This window comes from Nicotiana tomentosiformis, chromosome 8 (genome assembly GCF_000390325.3).
Source record: "Nicotiana tomentosiformis chromosome 8, ASM39032v3, whole genome shotgun sequence".
NCBI classification, from domain to species: Eukaryota; Viridiplantae; Streptophyta; class Magnoliopsida; order Solanales; family Solanaceae; genus Nicotiana; species Nicotiana tomentosiformis.
The window spans coordinates 71,364,551-71,383,053 of NC_090819.1; the positions used below are offsets into that span (position 1 = coordinate 71,364,551).

General features: G+C 33.6%; 1 protein-coding gene across 4 annotated transcripts; it reads left to right on the top strand.

Moving 5' to 3' along the window:
• The first annotated feature begins 2,790 nt into the window (after nt 1-2,790).
• On the top strand, nt 2,791-11,943 carry LOC104094011 (carbon catabolite repressor protein 4 homolog 4). Of its 4 annotated transcripts, none has more exons than XM_070182420.1 (13): nt 2,791-2,930; nt 4,638-4,738; nt 4,830-4,870; nt 5,443-5,492; nt 6,207-6,276; nt 6,390-6,511; nt 6,996-7,126; nt 8,846-8,993; nt 9,108-9,255; nt 10,830-11,064; nt 11,246-11,413; nt 11,543-11,670; nt 11,754-11,943. In XM_070182420.1, exons 1-11 carry the CDS (start codon nt 2,872-2,874, stop codon nt 11,275-11,277), a joined length of 1,137 nt encoding a protein of 378 aa, XP_070038521.1. In that variant the 5' UTR covers nt 2,791-2,871; the 3' UTR covers nt 11,278-11,413; nt 11,543-11,670; nt 11,754-11,943. The 4 variants fall into 4 exon arrangements, with proteins under 4 accessions (XP_070038521.1, XP_070038522.1, XP_018625559.1 ...); XM_070182421.1 differs by having other exon boundaries at nt 11,543-11,656; XM_018770043.3 differs by lacking the exons at nt 11,543-11,670; nt 11,754-11,943 and having other exon boundaries at nt 10,830-11,346.
• Nucleotides 11,944-18,503: the final 6,560 nt, after the last annotated feature.

An 18,503-nucleotide genomic window follows, 5' to 3' on the forward strand; every position in this document is an offset into this window, starting at 1 on the left:
TGGTATGATATTGTAGTTGTATATAATTGGATAGAAGAAATATACGAAAGTTGTAGATAAGTTGTATATAAGTTGTACAATATATAATTATTATGTATATATATTATACTTTTATGCTTTTATTTTTTCCATTAACTTCAACCAATTATTGTCCAAATGCCTAGTAATGTGTATTTCAGGTATTGGATGGGCAGAAGGTGGTTCCATCGAGGTCCAAGGAGTTGGGTTTTCCATTCAAATACCGATATATCAAAGACGATGTGAAAGCAATCATGTCATGACTCATGAGACCATCAATCATCAACCAATTTTCTATACATCTTGAAGTTGTCAACTTCATAGGGTCCAAAAGAGTATTAAGCTAATGCATTTCAATGACGTGAGAGAAAAAAGAAGAAACAAATAAATGTTCTCTTCTTTGTCTAGGCGTAACACTTTTTTCTCATTTTTATTCAATTTGTAAATATCAAGCCTATTTGAAAAGTATGTGCACCTTCATACTTGTCAACGCAAGTCCTCCATGCGTATTATAAATTGAGTCATTTACAATTAACTGTTCAAGAACTTTAGGGCGAATTCATTGTGGAAGTTGCAGATTAGGCACAATTGAATTCGAATTTTCAACTCAAGCTATATACATCAGTTGAGATCTGAGAGATTAGATTCTCTAAATCCCTAAATATAAGTTCAATATGGAGAGAAGAGGGGAGAGAGGAGAGAAAACAGGAAAAAAGTGTAACTAAATCCCTTGATTGAAGGCACAAATAATGGATTTGGAGCCTTTTAAGGTGGATTGTTATATTTTGTAACTAAAATGTATTTAGGTCGGGTAAATATCAAAACATGGACATTTTTCGTAATAAGATTTCAAATAATGTATAGGAATGAAAAAATCCCTAAAACAACTCCTTTAGGCCCTAGTTTTGAGGGGGGCCTATTTTTTGTTACACCTAATAGACTATATATAAGTTTTAGAAAAAGTTATATGAAATGAAAATGTTTGATTTCTTACTTTAACAAACACAGAGAAGAAGGATTTGCAATTGTTATGATTTCTACTAAGGAAATTGCATTTGAAATGAATATTGAATCCGAATTTCTAAGAAACGTGTGATATATAGGAGGAACCATTTGATGAGAATGTTGAAAATGAAATCTCAAATCTCTCGAAAAGTTTTTTAGAGTTGATTACTTCTATACATAGTAGACAAGGCTATTTTTTACTTCATAATAGATTTGAACAATTCGAGTCATATTAAAATATTTTTGGTTCACTATTTAGCGATAAAAACCTGAGATCACTAGATGATGGAAATTTTAAAAATATTGCCTTAATCTTGAATGTTCCTTAAAGCATAATAATCAATCCGATATTGATGATTTAGATTTATTTTCTGAATTAAAAGTGTTAAGAAAAATAGTACAATTAGAAGATAACAATTTATTTGATATACTCAATCAAATAAGAAGATTTGATTCTTTTCCAAATGTCTATATTGCTTATAGAATAATGTTAATAACTCATGTTACCATTGCTTCAGCGGAAAGAAATTTTTCAAAATTAAAATTGATAAAATCTTACCTAAAATCAACAATGTCTCATGAGAGGTTAAATGGATTAGTTATATTGTCAATTGGAAAAGACTTATTAGGAGAAATTGATTATAAAATAATTATTAATAACTTTGCATCTAAAAAAGTTTTAAAAAATAGACTTTAAATAATAATAATAAAAAAGTTAAGGCTCCTCATAAAGTTTGGCTTTAGGTCACAAAATTCATTGGGCCGCCCCTGAATTAGGTTTCCATATACGTTTGTCTGCACATAAAGGAAAACAAAAATGTTGAGTAGATTCAAATAGGAGAAATGAAGTTGGAGGATTTCAGAACCTGTTTAGTTGGAATCATTTCTGATGTGCTTTTTAAAGAAAATTTGATTCAACAACCAATCTTTTGAAGTTCATCTGTTTATTAGTTCTAAAAATTAATTTACTTGTATAAAAACGAAATACTAATAATTGATATAATCAGAAAGAAAAATTGAAGTTATACCAACCAAGCAGGTACAAAGTAAAAGAGCGGAACCCAAATTTTGTTTGTACTATTAGGTAGCCTTGAGGTTCCGCTTATGTTTATTCAATTTCCAAATGGTATGTTAGGATCCTTTTGAAAGTAAATTATAGAAACTGGATTTTGGCATGACAATTCGAACCTTTCCCTCATCAAACCAACTCTTGAGTTTCTACTTTGTTGTTCTCTGTCTAATTAAAATTGAGAGCAGCAGGCCAATGAGGTCTATATAAAATGCGATAAACAAACATATTTCGATATTTATGTGTGTGTAGTATTATCACTTCTCTTCGAAAAACGAAGTGAGAGAATGGAAAGTAGTACTTATGTGAAATTTTTTGCCATATGTTTACGAATTTTAATTCCTCTTGCAATTGATGGATTTTTTCGAGCACGGTCTAAAGATTATTTTTTAGCAATTGAAAATCCTATGACAAAACGTTAGACCACGATCTAAAATTTTATAAGTATTTGCAAATATTAGATCACTGTCTAATATTTTGTGAGCAAACCGAAAACTATACGAGTAAATATTAGACCCGAATCTAACAATGTCCAAAAATGGTATACCAAGGGCTATGTTTGCAGTACTAAAATTTAAACAATGGCTTAAAAAGGGGACATTTGTGTAAATGTTATTGGGCTGCGAGATGAAATTCTGAACCCAATAGACCAAAGCACTTAAAACTGGATATGGACTCCGATAAACATGGATCGGTATTTGGGCTTCATTGAAACCTAAACTGAAACATAAGAAACCATAACGGCTCCTAAAAATCTTAAAATCTTCAAAACAAAACCAATGTTGAAAAGCTCAATCTTCTTGCTTCCTCGTTTTCCATTATCTTCTCCATCTCACAGGTATGTTATATCTGTCACCCCTGAATCTTTTACACATCTCTCTTCCTTGTTCTTACATGTGAAGTTTCATTGAAATGGAAGATAACTAACTACAGCTCAAATGGTTGAATACATTATTGGGTGTCACCTGTTTGATGATTTGCGTCACTGACCAAAAGATGATACTCCATTTTGTTTCGGATACATCAATAATTTGCTTCTGCTTTCAAAAGGTTTAGATTCCTAGCTTCTGCTGATAGGGATAAAATGCCCATTTTATTTGTTAAGGAGGGAAATGAAAAGATAAGAGAACGAAAACAAAAAGATATCTCTTCCTTTAGTAATCTTAATTATTTCACATCCACGAGATATAAAATAAATTTTGGTTTCCAACTATATTCATTGACAGGTCAATTTAGGTGCAGCTCATTTTAAACCGGCCAAATTGTAGCCCACATTGATCGATAAGAAAACTGTGTATCTACCTACATTTTCACACACTTTTTCAACGGGTATGAATGGGGCGGGTTGGGTTATGATGCATTTTTAATCCAAATTGACACAATCATTTTGGCACTAGTAAACTTTGGGTGAGTTGCGTATGGCCCATATATTTACTCAACCCATTTTGACATGCCCAAATTTAGTCCTACCCACCAATTGGCACCCTGATAAAAAGAAACAAATGGTAGGGCGAGTTCTAAAAACAACAAAGCAGGTTCATATTGTTATGGAGCATAGAATCATAAATTTTAGTGCATTCTTACTAACAAAAAGAAAATCTTGTTGCATTTCTCAAAAGTATTTGAACATTTTAAATCCCCTAAGCTTGGCTCCTTTTGCAAGTTACACACCTAAACTATAGGTGCTTGTATAGTTGTATTACCTGTCTGAACTACCTTTTTTCATATCTTTTACCACCCTGAACCAAAATCTGGTGGGAAGTGATAATCACACCAGCCATGTTGATTTTTTAAGCACGTGGCATTTTCTTGAAACTAAATATTTTTCTTTTTAAACTTGTGCATTTTTAAGACCACTTTTTTCGGCCAGATATGTAGAACGCGTGGTTGGAACTCTATTTATTTCAGCGTACCCGAAGTTCTAAATTTTAAACACGTGACATTTTTCTTACACTTGAATAAATATTTTCTGTTTAAACTCGCGTACTTTTTGGAACCCATTTTTTCCTGCCAGATCTATAACAAGCTTGCTGGAATTTCATTTTTCCAACGTAGCTACAGTTTTAAATGTTAAACACACTTTTTTTGTTTTAAATTAAATAACTTTTTCTGTTTAACTCGTGCATTTTTAGGAATCAATTTTTTCTGGGTATGGCTATTTGGCACTATTCTATTTCTTTTCGGTCAGACCAGCCAGCATTCTAAGAACCCCCCCCCCCCCCCCCCCACACACACACACACACAAGAAAACAATGCGAGAAATAAAGAAGAAGAATATATTACACCGCTAGAACAAATAGTCATTGTATGTGGCAATTAGTTGTTGGAAGAGAAAGCCACATATAAGCTGTTTTCACCTTTTTTTTTTGGCTCCCACGCTCTGCACAGGAGTTGACACCACTCTTTATGTCACTAGGCACTCTAGGGTGGTTGTAACTTGTAAGCGGAGCCCAAATAGGGGGTTCGTATGTATCATCTCCTTTTAAGATTGATTAAAGACTTCATTTTTTTTTTTTTTTTTTTTTTTGGTTTGTGCTATCTTCAGAACAATTTGTTTCACCAAAATGAGCACAGCACCTGGACCTTTGTCTCCAAAATTTATTCCTGTTGAAACAAGTGAAATTATTTCAGTAAGTAAATCAGATGGTAAGTAAATTATTTTAACTTTCTTTTTCGTGCTTGTATGCTTTTGTAATACATCTGGATTTAGTGTTGTACTCTTTGTCTTTTGTTGCAGGTTTTAGGTTCAGTTTTGTATCCTATAACATTTTGGCTCAGGTAATCAAACTTACGTGTTCAAATTACTTGAAGCGATTCACTTTTATTCTTTTTATAAAGTACACGCAGGTAATATTTCAGTTATGGAAGTTAAGTGCTGCTTTCTTAAATTATTTAGCATCCTTATGGTTAATACACTATAAAATACTTTTGACTTTGAAAACCAAGTGAACAGAGTATTTATTCATCAACCAAATTAATCTTGTGAGTCTATTCTTGTGAAATTTGTGAACATAGCTCAGAGAGTGATCTGATCCAAACAAAAAGAATTTGAGGCCTTCCTCCGCTCGCGTGTGGTTGGACCATAATATTAAGTAGAGCATACATATCTGGTAGGATGGATGCACACATTTGATGTTAATTAATCAAGTATACTGACATCCTTGGTATGTCTTGATTTGTATTTTGAACTATAGTGCGAAATTCAAGTGATATTATCTCATACCTCGACACTTGTATTCTGAAATGCTAGTCAGTTTTAGTTGTTCTTACGGATTCAAGTCATTTAACCTGTTGGCCTGTATGGATTCTGTTTGCCAATGTTTCATGCTATTGCGTTTTTTAAATCGTAGGCATATGTAAAGAGTGCTCTGTTTCCACACTCCCCAGCGCCTTGTCTCAAGTACGTCATCTATATCCAAGTTTTCCTTTTTGCATTTCCTATTCACAGTCTATTGGATATTGTTTCGCTTCTCCCATGGAAACTCCAATGTGATTGATGTCATGTTAGAGTGGACCCAAATTGACTTGTTTATAGTGCATTCCTCTACGAAAAATAGCTAAAACTCCGATCTGATTGCTTCATGTTGCATTACATTATTATATTCCTAGCCTTCAAGCAGAGGTGGATGCAACATTGCTGCACCATGTTCATTTGAACCTAGTACTTTCGACGCGGAGCATAAATTTATGCATAAAAATTCACTAAAATTATAATAAATAGTAAATTTGAACCCCATAATTTTAGAAATACAATGGTTTTGGTTCTAAGAATCTTAAAGGTTGAACACATATAACTCAACTCCTGGATTCTCCTATGCCTTCAAGACTATCCGAGAAAGGCTTCGAGACTTGGAGTCAAGAGCATATGACTTGTATTGGATTTCAGTAATTCTCTAAGCTAGTCTCAATTGAAAGATACATAGTTGTTTAAGTCAATTTTACTTGTTTGCTCTTCTACTATTCGAAGAACATCTAATGTAAAATTTCTTTTAAAAGCATTGTAACTTGAAGTCATGTTGACAATGATTCAATAAGCTTCGGTTGAGACAAAGTTTTAAACTTCTTTCTTTTACTAAAAATTTCTGAATCAACATATCTTATGTGCTTGTGTCAGGTGGAAAGCCCGTTCACAGGCAATACTGACAGTTCTCAAGAGCCTCGGGGCCGATTTCCTTTGCTTACAGGTTTTAATTGTTTGATAATTAAGATTGAGCAACATCTGTTCATCCATTTTCCTTCTCCCAACAACTTCTAATTTCTTCTAGGTTATCTTTTAATCAATTGTTTTATGTGCCAGGAATTGGATGAATATGATAGCTTCTATAAAAGAAATATAGAGAGTGTTGGTTATTCAAGTATCTACGCCCAAAGAAGTGGGCAGAAGCGTGACGGATGCGGGATCTTTTATAAGCAGGATTGGTGATCTAAGCTCTCTTTTCTTAACCTCTATAATTAAAAGAAATGCTAAGCTAAGCGATGAGATGATTTGCATTATTTGAGGAGACTTGCTGGTCATATTATAAACCATTGTTTTTGACAGTTCCATGACATGATCATGCACTGCTTTCCAGCTAAGAAAATAAGCTGATTAGGTATATGTTCTTTTAAATAAAGCTTTGATGTTATATCCTGGAAACTTCAAGGGAGCCAATATATGAGTAATACTGCAAATAACTACATTTTATTTCACGTCATTTCCTCTTACTCCCACCACCCCAATAGCTTAAGTTACTCCCTAGTCTGTATCATGCTAAAGCTATATCGTAGCATCAGTTAAGGACTGAGGAAGTTCTATATCAGAAGTTCTTATGGTTTGGATGGATATGCTTCTATAAATTCTTCAGGGAGAATAAAATATTTCTGTAAAACTCATTTTATCTGAAATTCTATGCTATTCTAATAGTGCAGAGTTGGTCATTGAAGAGAAGATAGACTACAATGATCTTGTACCCTCAATTCAAGATGATACTGCTTCTGTGGATAAAGAGGCAAATTTACCTGCTGGTGGAAGTAAAAAGTTAGAGTCAAAAGGTGGTATTCCCTTGCTTTTGCTCACCTCGTGTTTGTCTTTACACGTTTGGAGCATGCTCTGGTAAAACATTGTCACAAAACATGTCTTTACACTGTAAACTGCTAAAATAAAATCTCCGTCCAACGTCATTCTAATGAAATTGCAAATTAAAGCGATTCCTCTTCTTCCTATCTCTTTTTGTCTTTTTTCTTTTGGGGGTGGATGTGGGCTGGTTTAGTACTGCAGTTATAGCTATTTGCCTTCAAACAATTGATGTATGTTTAACTTTCATGCCTAAGGCTTTTTATCATAATAAAAGAGGCGGAAAGAATTTGAATTGCCTAGTTGCAATAAGATCCAAAGATTCTTGTACAATTATAATTAAAAGTTTTCTATTTATGGAACCGGGTCTCTTGATTCTTGAAAAGCTGAAATAGTACTTATTACCTTCAGAAACTCAATAATGGAATACCGTTGGAACTTGAAAGTTGACCTGTCATTGTTTGTGTTGAATTGTGTAACCATCTCATCTAAAAGCTTAAGCTGTTAGAGAGAACACACTTTTATTTATTTAATTATGTCTTCAACACGCCCCTTCGCGTGCGGGCTTGATTCTTTTTTTATGAGCCAGGCATGTGGAAATTCTTTTTCATATTGGGTGGCGGTGAGACTCGAACTTAGGACCTCTGCCTGCTCTAATACCACGTTGAAATGTGTGACTATCTCATCTAAAAGCTTAAGCTGTTAGAGAACACACTTTTATTTATTTAATTATGTCTTCAACAGTCTGCCTCTAATTTAATGTAGCGACTCAATCTCTATCAACTAATAGAAACTTCATAGCAAGCTCTGATGTATCATGTAACTTGTTATCAGAGCAATATAAGTGAGGCTTTCATATCCTATTCAGAAACCTTGATTGGCATTTGCATCCATTTTTATCTTCTTTCTTAATTGTTAAAATAATTAAAACCTTTTGTGTTTGATCATACGTTAAAGTAAGTTTTGGTAGCAACAGGCGATTTGTGACGGAAGAGTCATATTTATGTTTGACTTGAGGGTTTTGTAAGGAAAGATGCCCATGGTAAAAGAAGCATCCATGGCTGAAACCAGCACCAATAGTGTGTGATTTGGTTTTTGGAATGGCCAAATTCTGGTGCATTGTGTAGCATGGGGATCTTGCTAGTTGCCACGGCAAATTATCTAGTTACTAGCAATTGTAGATTCTGAGTATCTGTTGCATGGATAGCCTTTTCCATCCTAATGTGCCCCTGCGTCATATTTTTTCAACTATCGGCAGTATGAAGAATCAATATTGGACCTAAAGCAGCAGTGCATTTTCGAATAGGCTCTGAAGGAAACTTCATAGTCAAACAGAATCAGCTCTTTCAAAATCAAATGACTTGAAATTTTGAAACTTAAAAGGGGGAGTTTTTTACACATCTCATTTTAGAGAGGTGAATATTGGACCTAAAGCAGCAGTGCATTTTCGAATAGGCTCTGAAGGAAACTTCATAGTCAAACAGAATCAGCTCTTTCAAAATCAAATGACTTGAAATTTTGAAACTTAAAAGGGTTTTTTTTTTACACATCTCATTTTAGAGAGGTGAATAAGGTGTTGTGAGGTGATAGGGAACGGATTCATCGTTGCTCCTCAATGCACAAATTTGGTGGGAATGGGTGCTTTAAGCTTCATAATCCAATAACCTTTGTAACTGTGATCTTTCTCATTCCAATTTCAGATGTCAGTTTGAAAAACAGTCGAGCAGATCGTGGAGACCTAAATGATCCTCGTGTTAGATTAAAACGTGACTGTGTGGGTATTATGGCTGCCTTCAGGCTGAAGGATCCTTGTCAGCTTATCATTGTCGCCAACACTCACATTTACTGGTATGCCCATTATCCAATCTTTTGGTATTGCAGCACGTTTACTTGGATTTGTGGAAACTGGATTTTTAATTTCTTAACTTTATACACTGTTAGCATATATTAATGATACTACAGGGATCCAGAATTGGCCGATGTCAAACTTGCACAAGCTAGATACTTGCTTTCACGCTTGGCTCAATTCAAGTTACTAGTATCAGACAAATTTGATTGCTCGCCTTCTGTGGTTGTTGCCGGTGATTTCAACTCCACTCCTGGGGATCAGGTCAGCTAGTCTACCGTTTTCCTTTCGAAAACATTTGGTCCTTTCGCATTTTTATTGAACGACACTGACTTACTCTATATAAGCTGCATTAATTTTATTTGATTTCCTCATATCTTTTTAGTAGGGATCCTTTTTCCAGTTAAGAAAATTGACCTTGAGCCTAACTCAATCTCAAAAGTTAACTCTTGAGGTGAGGATTATCCAACGTCAATGTGGAGACAACAATGAATTTCCTCACTCAATTTGGGACACTCTAACACCCTCCTTATGCATAGACATACTGGAGAGTGGACAACATACCATAACATTAAGAAACAAAATATGATAGATGGGTTTGGCTCTGCTACCATGTAAAGAAAAATAGATCTTGGGCCAAAGTCAACTCCAAAAACTAACTCATGAGATGAGGATTCCAAGAACCGTATAAGGAGACAACAACCCACTGTCAACCAGTGTTGTAAAGAGCGTGAAGCGAGGAAAGTCGACAAGCCCCTGTTCGCTTAAAGCGTGAAGTGAGAAGCGAAGAGCTCACTTTTTTGAAGTGAAGCAGAATTTTTAAAAAAATATTAAAATAAATATTGAAACAAAAAAAAAGGCAGTAAGAACTAAGAAGAACTGAAACAAAAAAGAAGGCAGTAAGTAAGAAAAATATTGGGCAGCATTTCGCTGCAATTTAAGACTGAAACAGTGAAAGAAGAAGAGGAGAATGAGAAAAGAACTGAAGGAAAAATAAAAAAATTTGGCAGCATTTCCCTGCTATTTTGAGGCTGAAACAGTGAAAGAAAATGAAAAAGAAGAAGAAGAAGAAGAAGAAGAAGAAGAAGAAGAAGGAGAAGGAGGAAAAAGAAATCACATACCTGGGCTTGAACTTAATGAAATTGAACTTGAAAAGTGCTGAAAAAGGGAACTCTGGTCGTTGTTTTTCTCTGCTGCTAGATGATGTTTTGAAAAAAGACAGTTTTTTTATTTAATTAACGTTGGCAGCCACTTAATATAATGAAGTGCTTGCTAGTGTCGCTTCTTGCTTTAGTCGCGCTTCTCGCTTTTTTGGCAGAAGCGCACTTCATATCACCTGCTACGCTTCACAACACAGAAGCGACCATGTGCCCGCCTCGCTTCGCGCTTTAAGCGCTGAAGCGAGCGCTTTTCACAACACTACTGTCAACCAATGTGAGAATTCGTATTACAGTTTGTCTAGCTTCTGGCTCTCCAGACTTCATAAATGATTGAGATTGTCCTAAACTTATCCAACTTTCAAAAGTTGGTACCTAGTTTGTCTAACTTGTCTACATTAGACTATTAGTCAGTAGTCATGTCAACTTGGAATACACACGCGAACTACTTTCTCTTGTCGTCTTGATATTCGAGCAGAGTCTCATTTTTGGTTTACTTTGATGTTTGGTGTCCAAGTAGAGTCACTTCAACTTTTGGATTCAGTATTTGTTATTTTCATTGACGATTATTCAAGGTGTACCTGGATTTTTTTGATGAAAAATATTGTTCTGAGTTGTTTTTGCCGAAAGTGAAAGCAATTGGTGTCTCATGTAAATTGGTTTTGGTTCTTGCTGTTTCAGGTATATCAGTACCTTATTTCAGGTTCCTCACTAGTGGGGACTCTGCCAGAGAGCTCAGATGATATGCCGGTTTCATTGTGCAGTGTATATGCAAGCACTAAGGGAGAACCACACTTCACGAACTGCACTCCTGGATTTACTGGAACTCTAGATTACATACTATTCTCTCCTTCAGGGGATATCAAACCAGTCAGCTACCTCGAACTTCCAGAGCCTGAAGCCTCAGATGTACAAGGTGGTCTACCAAATTATTATCATCCTAGCGATCATCTTCCAATTGGTGCTGAATTTGAAATAGTTCAATAGATTTGTGGTTATAATCCTCTGTAGCCGTCTACTGATTTTTTTTTTATTTTTTACTTTATTTATTGTTTTTATTATTATTTTATGGATTGTCTGGTCTCTTTATCTTGCAGTCAAGATTGAGGTGGTCAAAGAGTTATCTTAACGTGCAATTGATTTGTTAGATTTTCTGATACTTGGGGTCGGACCTTATCAACTATCTTCAATGTGCTAAGGCTGGAATCGCTCTTCATTAGTGCGTTGAGAATGACGTTTTGGTAGTGACTAAAATGAGAAGCAAAGTACGTTTAGTTTATTGCTTTGTGGACTGTTGGTGCGTTCTTACAGGACTGACGTGTGCGAATTTTTACTTTATTTTTAAGAACTCATCATTAGTTATCCTTTTATAAAATTTCTTTTTAATTACACAGGGGAACCGATGACAGAGAAGGGAAAATGAGAATTTAACTCGTGTGTTAAGACTTTGACGGTACCACTAGAATTCTCCTATATAAGAAGTGTTCGTTGATATGCCTGCTTGAAAAGTAGGGACATATTGGTAATTATGAGTGAAAGAATTTTTCTGACTAGGTCCACGTTAGTTAGCTACGGTAGTTACTCTGTTACATTTTTTGTGTGCAGACATTCTTACCCTTTGAAGGCCAACGTTCTGCTTTAATTTTGCTGGGACTACTGAATCTGTGGCCACGTTGGAGGATTTGCAGCCGTACCTTATATTTGTGCAACCTTTTAACATGTATCCTATTTTTAAAAATTATTGATTTGGTAGCCAGTTGACAAAAAATTCGTAATAATATGACAATTACACCTCTGATAGTATTAGCATTAGCATGCTACTTTGGAGATGACCTCATTCGCATTAGCATACTGTAAAACAAGCCATGATAAACGTAGCAACATGCTAACGTTTGGAGATGACGTTGTTTTACAGTACCAGGGGTTATTCATTAGCATGCGAGATGGTGTAAAACTTCAGTGTTGTTTTACATTGAAGCTAAAACTTCATGCTAATGAATTTTTATCCAAAACTTCAGTCTAAACATGCTGAAGTTATTTAGTTCATTTGCTAAAACTTTAGACTAAACATGCTGAAGTTATTTAGTTCATTTGCTAAAACTTCAATTTAAGCATGCTCAAGTTATTTAGTTCATTTACGAAAACTTCAGACTAAATATGCTTAAGTTTTTGTCTTGCAATATGTAATTTTCTAATGAGTTTTTGCTAATGCATGCTGAAGTTATTTAGTTCATTTGCTAAAACTTCAGACTAAACATGCTTAAGTTATTTAGTTCATTTGCTAAAATTTCATGCCAAAAACATGCTGAAGTGTTGTCCTGCAGTCTACATTTTTGTCAATAGTCCTGAAGGGCAAAATAGTCTTTTTAAAATGCTTTTAACAAAAAAACAGGGTACGGATGCAAACTGAAAAATAAAACGGATATAAGTTAAAAGGGGACGACCAAATAGGGTGCCCGGTGCAATTTTTACGGCCACGTTGCTATATTTTGTCAGAGGGAATGACGTCCAAGAAGAGTACTAAGTGGGCTTTTGGACATAAGAATTGTAAAATTCCAAAATAGGGGAAAATATTTTTCAACTGAAAATGATATTTTGAAATTTAGAATTGTGTTTGGACATGAATATAATTTTGGGTTGTTTTTGAAGTTTTGTGAGTGATTTGAGTGAAAATTTTAAAAAACAGCTTTTTGGAGTTTTTCAAATTTTCGAAAATTTTCAAAATGCATCTTCAAGTGAAAATTAAAAATTTTATGAACAAACGCTTATTAAAAAAAAAGTGAAAAATTTCTTATATCGAAAGGGGCTCTAAAAAGTTCACAAACTTCCCTTGTCACACGTTCCAAGTCCTATAATCCCACTGATTTCTCCATTTTACAGTTTACACATAACTTTATTGTAGCTCTTTAAACATTTGTTGTTGTGTTCTTAGTTGTTTTTAGTTTAACCTTTTCCATACAAATGTGACTATTTAGTTTACATCGTAGTAAATATGTTGTATTCAACTCATGTCATTATAGTAAATTTAAGATGTTCTAAATCATTGCTAGCCTTCAACCATGTTCAAATTTTATGTCTAAATAAAATGGTGCATCAGGCAAATAAAAAACACTTTTAAACGTAAAATAATTATTTTGTATATATATTCATGCTACTTCCGAAACTGTCCCACTATCAAACTGTATTAAAATTTTCAGGGACTAATTTTGTATATCAAAAACTACAATTATATATTGTGGTAATTGATTTTTCTATATTTCTCTAGGATTTATTCTATCATATACTACAACTATATTATTTGGTATTGAATATTTACTTGAAAATTATTGCACAATAAAGTTATCGATGTTAACTTATTTCAACAAAAATTCTTTTTTTTTTTCAAGAACCAAATCATTTTACAGGAAAAGATTTATTAAATTATTTTGTAATATCTTTTACTATGGTTAACTTGGTAACTTCAATTTTAAAAGCTCTTTAAATAGCAATTGTATCAAATACAATTTTGTTTACTAAAACACCTGCACAATATTTCCGAAGTAGTTTGGTTTAATCAAGTTGAAGAAAAATAATTTGCAAAAAACTATTTTTTTCTGATTATATTCTTTGTTTAATTTTTTTCATTGCAGAGTTAGATGTCATTTGAAAGTCTTTTTGTCTGTTTCAAATTTTTGAAAAGATTTCCAAACAAATCTGCCAATGAGATGTGAAGAATAAAGAAGGGAGAAAGTAAATAAAAATATAATAAATTAACGTTTACTTGGCAGTTAAATTTGTATTAACTAAGCTTATCTTTCTATCAAAATAAATATAAATAAGATAAATTAAGTGCACAAAAAAGGTATTAAGCGTCCATAGCTTGTAGCTACGCTCAAGTAAGCAAGACAAAGTTAATGGGAAAAAATAATGTTTCAAAATACCATTAAAATGAGAATGAATAGGAATGAACCTTGCAAGAGCAACAAATTGAAATAAGACTTTGTTAACATAATAATTAAATTATCTATCTAAAAAAGCGAGATAGAACGAAGAATGAGCAAGAAAATTCACAATACTAATTCAAGATTTTTTTTTAATTTTTAGAAATTTTAATTTAAAAAATAAAATAGGCTGTCTTAAAGAGGTTTGTGTTAATTTCCTCACTTTCTTGTATCCTATCTTTTCTAGATCTCGTCTTAAATAAAATGAGAATGAATAAGAATGAACCTTGAAAATATAGAATGCTGAAATTCTTTTAATATTTATCGAGCAACAAATTTAAATAAAACTTTGTCAACATAATAATTAAATTATCTATCTAAAAAAGCGAGACAGAACCAAGAATGAGCAAGAAAATCCACAATACTATTCAAGTTTTTTTTTTTTTGAGAATATTTAATTTTAAAAATAAAATAAAATAAGCTGTCTTAAAGAGGTTTGTGTCAATTTCCTCACTTTTTTGTATCCTATCTTCTCTAGATCTTGTCTTAAGATTCCAACAAGTTGATAATATAAAAAAATATATATATATCTGCTCCCATGATTATTTTTATTGCTCTAAAAACATTATATATAAAGCTCTTAGCTTTGTTAGTTGAATTTGAAATAAAAAATTTAAACAAGAAATAAATTCATAAGCGGAGGATAAATGAACTTCGACAGAATTATATTGTTGGGCCAGTGTGTAAGCACGGGCAAAAGTAATCTAGTACATTATAAGTCTCGACGTTAATGTTTTATTTTCAGTTTCACTTTTAACCTGAATGCATTGAACTTCCTCTTAATATAAAGTGCTATTTGCAGGAGTAAAAAAAAAAACTACTAATTAGTAGTGAGGTCTAGATAGTTCGCCCTATGGGTGTCAAGGGGCCGGGCCAGGTTATTGGAAAAGGAGACCGACCGGTTTCCGTACCGGGCCAATTACCGGTTTTACCGGTTCTGTGCCTGGTCGGCGAAAATTTGAATCGGAACGGTTCCGGGCCTAAGGGCCCGAGCCGGTTTTTTTTTGTTATTATGTATTTTGTATAACTATCGTAATTTATATTAAGATAAAGTAAAAATATAAAATATAAAAACAATATTATAAAAAGAGTGTTTGAATAAATTTCAAAGGCTTTAAAAGCCTTATATTTGAATATTTCATTAAGAATTTAAGATAATACAATGAAGATGGAAAAAGATTTAACTTATAATTTGCAAGTTCTTTTTTTAATTCAAACTTGCAAATTAAAGTTTACATTTTACAACAACTAAATTAAAGAAAAAATAGTAAATTTAAATTTTAATTATTAAGTATAAATCAAGAACTTCAAAGGTTTTGCATTGCCTTAGTAAGTTCTTCATAATCAATATGAACTTCTTGTCCATCTTCTGGAGTGTTAAATTCAGATGGGTTACCATGTGTTAATATATCTCCAAGTTTCTTGTCTTTTGTTTTATCAACATCTTAACGTCCCTGATTTCTTCGTTCCGATCTGATCCAATCTCTGAAACATACTAAAACTTCCAAAGCATTGCTTCCCAATAAGTGACGGGTGTCTCCTAGTTGTTGTCTTGCTTGACTAAATGCACTCTCTGATGCAACCGTTGAAATTGGCTCATTTAGCACGTCCCGAGCCACATCGGAAAGAAATGGAAATTGCTTTTCATTCTCATGCCACCATCTCAACGGTAAAAATTTCTTTGTGCAAGGCTCTATTTGCTTTTGCAAGTAGAATTGAAGTTCATCAATGTTCCTGCTACTGGTTTGGGTGGAAGGAAATGTAGATCAAATATTATAACCATCAAAGCCTTCATCTTCATCCATAGTGGCAGATACAGTAGAAGTAGTACAATGCATAGTGAGATTAACATTGCCTACATTAATAGTAGCATCATCCATTATATTTGCATAATAATTATATAATTGTTGTAAATAATCATTTATCTTGTTCATACAATAATATATATATATATATATATATATATATATATATATATATATATATATATATATATATATATATATATAGGGGTTTCAGTTGGTCCAATCTCCATATAAGTATATAAAGCATTGATTAATTGATGACAATTAGACATCTTAATAGAAGGGTTTAAAACAACACCAATTAAGTAAATAGGAGGAATTGGAAAGAAATATTTTTTGAATTCTGCTTGCATTGTTTCAACAACATCCTTATATTTTTCTTTCTTCTTAAATTCAAAGAGTAGAAAAGAAATTTCAGCTATATGTATAACGACCCGACCGGTCGTTTCGCTTCCTAGATCTCCGTTCTCCTAAATAAGACTTCCCGTATATGTTTTTATTATTTTATGACTTGCGGGGATGGTTGGTTCGGGATTTGGAAGGGTTCAGGTTGAAATCGGAACACTTAGTTCCTTAGTTTGACTTTAAAAGTCTAAGTTTGACTTTGGTCAACATTTCTAGTAAACGACCTCGGAACCGGGATTTGACGGTCCCAATAAGTTCGTATGATGATTTTGAACTTGGACATGTGTTCGGATCGGGTTTTGGATAACCCGAAAGCATTTCGACACCTAAAGTTGGAAGTTGGCTTATTGAAGGTTTAAATATTCTTTAAATTTGGTTTGGAGTAGGTTTTGGTGTTATCGAGGTCCGTTTGGGATTTCGAGCCTAGGAATAGTTTCGTATAGTGATTTAAGACCTGCATGCAAAATTTGGTATAATTTCGAGTAGTTTAGATATGATTCGGCGCGTTCGGAGCAAGTTGGAAGAACTTGAAGTTCATAAGTTGATTCGATTTGGTTTGGCCTCGTTACAGTCACTTCCCTTGTGGTTTACGATATTACGCATACCTCCCTTATTTTAATTTTGTTGTAACAATTCTCTAAACCTATTTATTATTAATTCCTAAAAATTGTAATATGACTAATTTACCCATTTTTAATACACTCTTCTCTTTAATTAATTTTTCAAACATCTTTTCTAACCCAAACCCGTTTCTATCCCACAAGTTCTCTCAACACCAAGATCTCGAAAAGAAAACTTCTAAAACCAATTGAAGTATCCAAATATTTTGGCTCACCATCTCTTGCCATAGATATTGGAGTATGCATTGGTGTATGGAGATTATAAGAATATCCCTAAATAGCAAATTAGGAATCATATGGCCAAATTAAGGATTGGATACTGTGATGAGAGTGGACATCCAAAGGGTGATGATGCTAAGGAGGAATTTTGGGCAAATCTGAAGTATTTGTGTTTTTTGGTGCTAAAAGAATGAAGATGCATTGGCAGGAATTGTGACGATTTGAGATAGTCTGATTTTGAGTCTTTGACTTATTCATGATTAAGTTAAGCAAACGATCTACCACCAAAGTATGTGGTGTAACGGATGGAGCTGCTCTTCCCTTAACCAGAGGCCTCGAGTTCGAGCTCTGTGTATGAAAAAATCATTGTTAGGGAGCGGTTCCTCCCGAATGGGGTCCCACGCGACGTGAATTCGGATATAGTCGGGCTCCAATGCGAATGCTGAAAACTGGGTGAGAAACCAGAAAAAAAGTCAAGCTAACGATCTTAATGGTTTTATTGTCCTCTATTTCTTCAATCAATGGATTAGTATAACTTTGTCCCCGCGTTACATAGCCGTGGGACCATTTTAAGCATGAGCAAGAGATTCTCGGTTCAAGAGATTTCTCTTGCAAAATAGTTTAAAAAAAAAAGATGTTAGTAAAATTAATTAAGAGAAGAGTATATTAGAAAGGGTCAATTAGTCATATCATAATTCATAAAAATTAATAATAAATAGGTTTAGAGAATTATTACAACAAAATTAAAATGAGGGAGGTATACGTAATATCGTAAACCACAAGGGAGATGACTGTGATGAGGCCAAACCTGAGGGGAGGTCTCTGAAATTAATCCTAAAATCAATCAATGGATCAGTTACGCACGGCTCAATTCTGAACTTTTCGGTGGATTTTCTGTATTTATTCAACGTTGCTATCCTCATAATTTTATTTTTTTTGAATTGCCCGTTAACCGATTGCAATTCTTCATCTTTATTCAAACTTGATTATTCTCTGTACTTTGCAGTTTGCACATTATTAGTAGGAGTTAGTCGGAGCAGTTGGTGAAGTGACCTCATTTCAAATTGAATTGGCCAAGTGACCTTCAAGTTTTAATTATTGTAGGACTGACCTTCATGCTTAATTACTGCTTAAGTGGGATTATAAAGTGAAGAGGGAAAGTTCAGTCTTTATTCCTAAAGTTTTACTTATTACACTTTGGCCCCAACATATATAATTTTAATATTACCATATTTAAAATAAAAAAATTCCCATCCTTTCCCGCCTCATGTCCCGTCCTAATCCCCATTTCCCATGGCTGATTCCTCACTTGCAGCTTATTTTTCT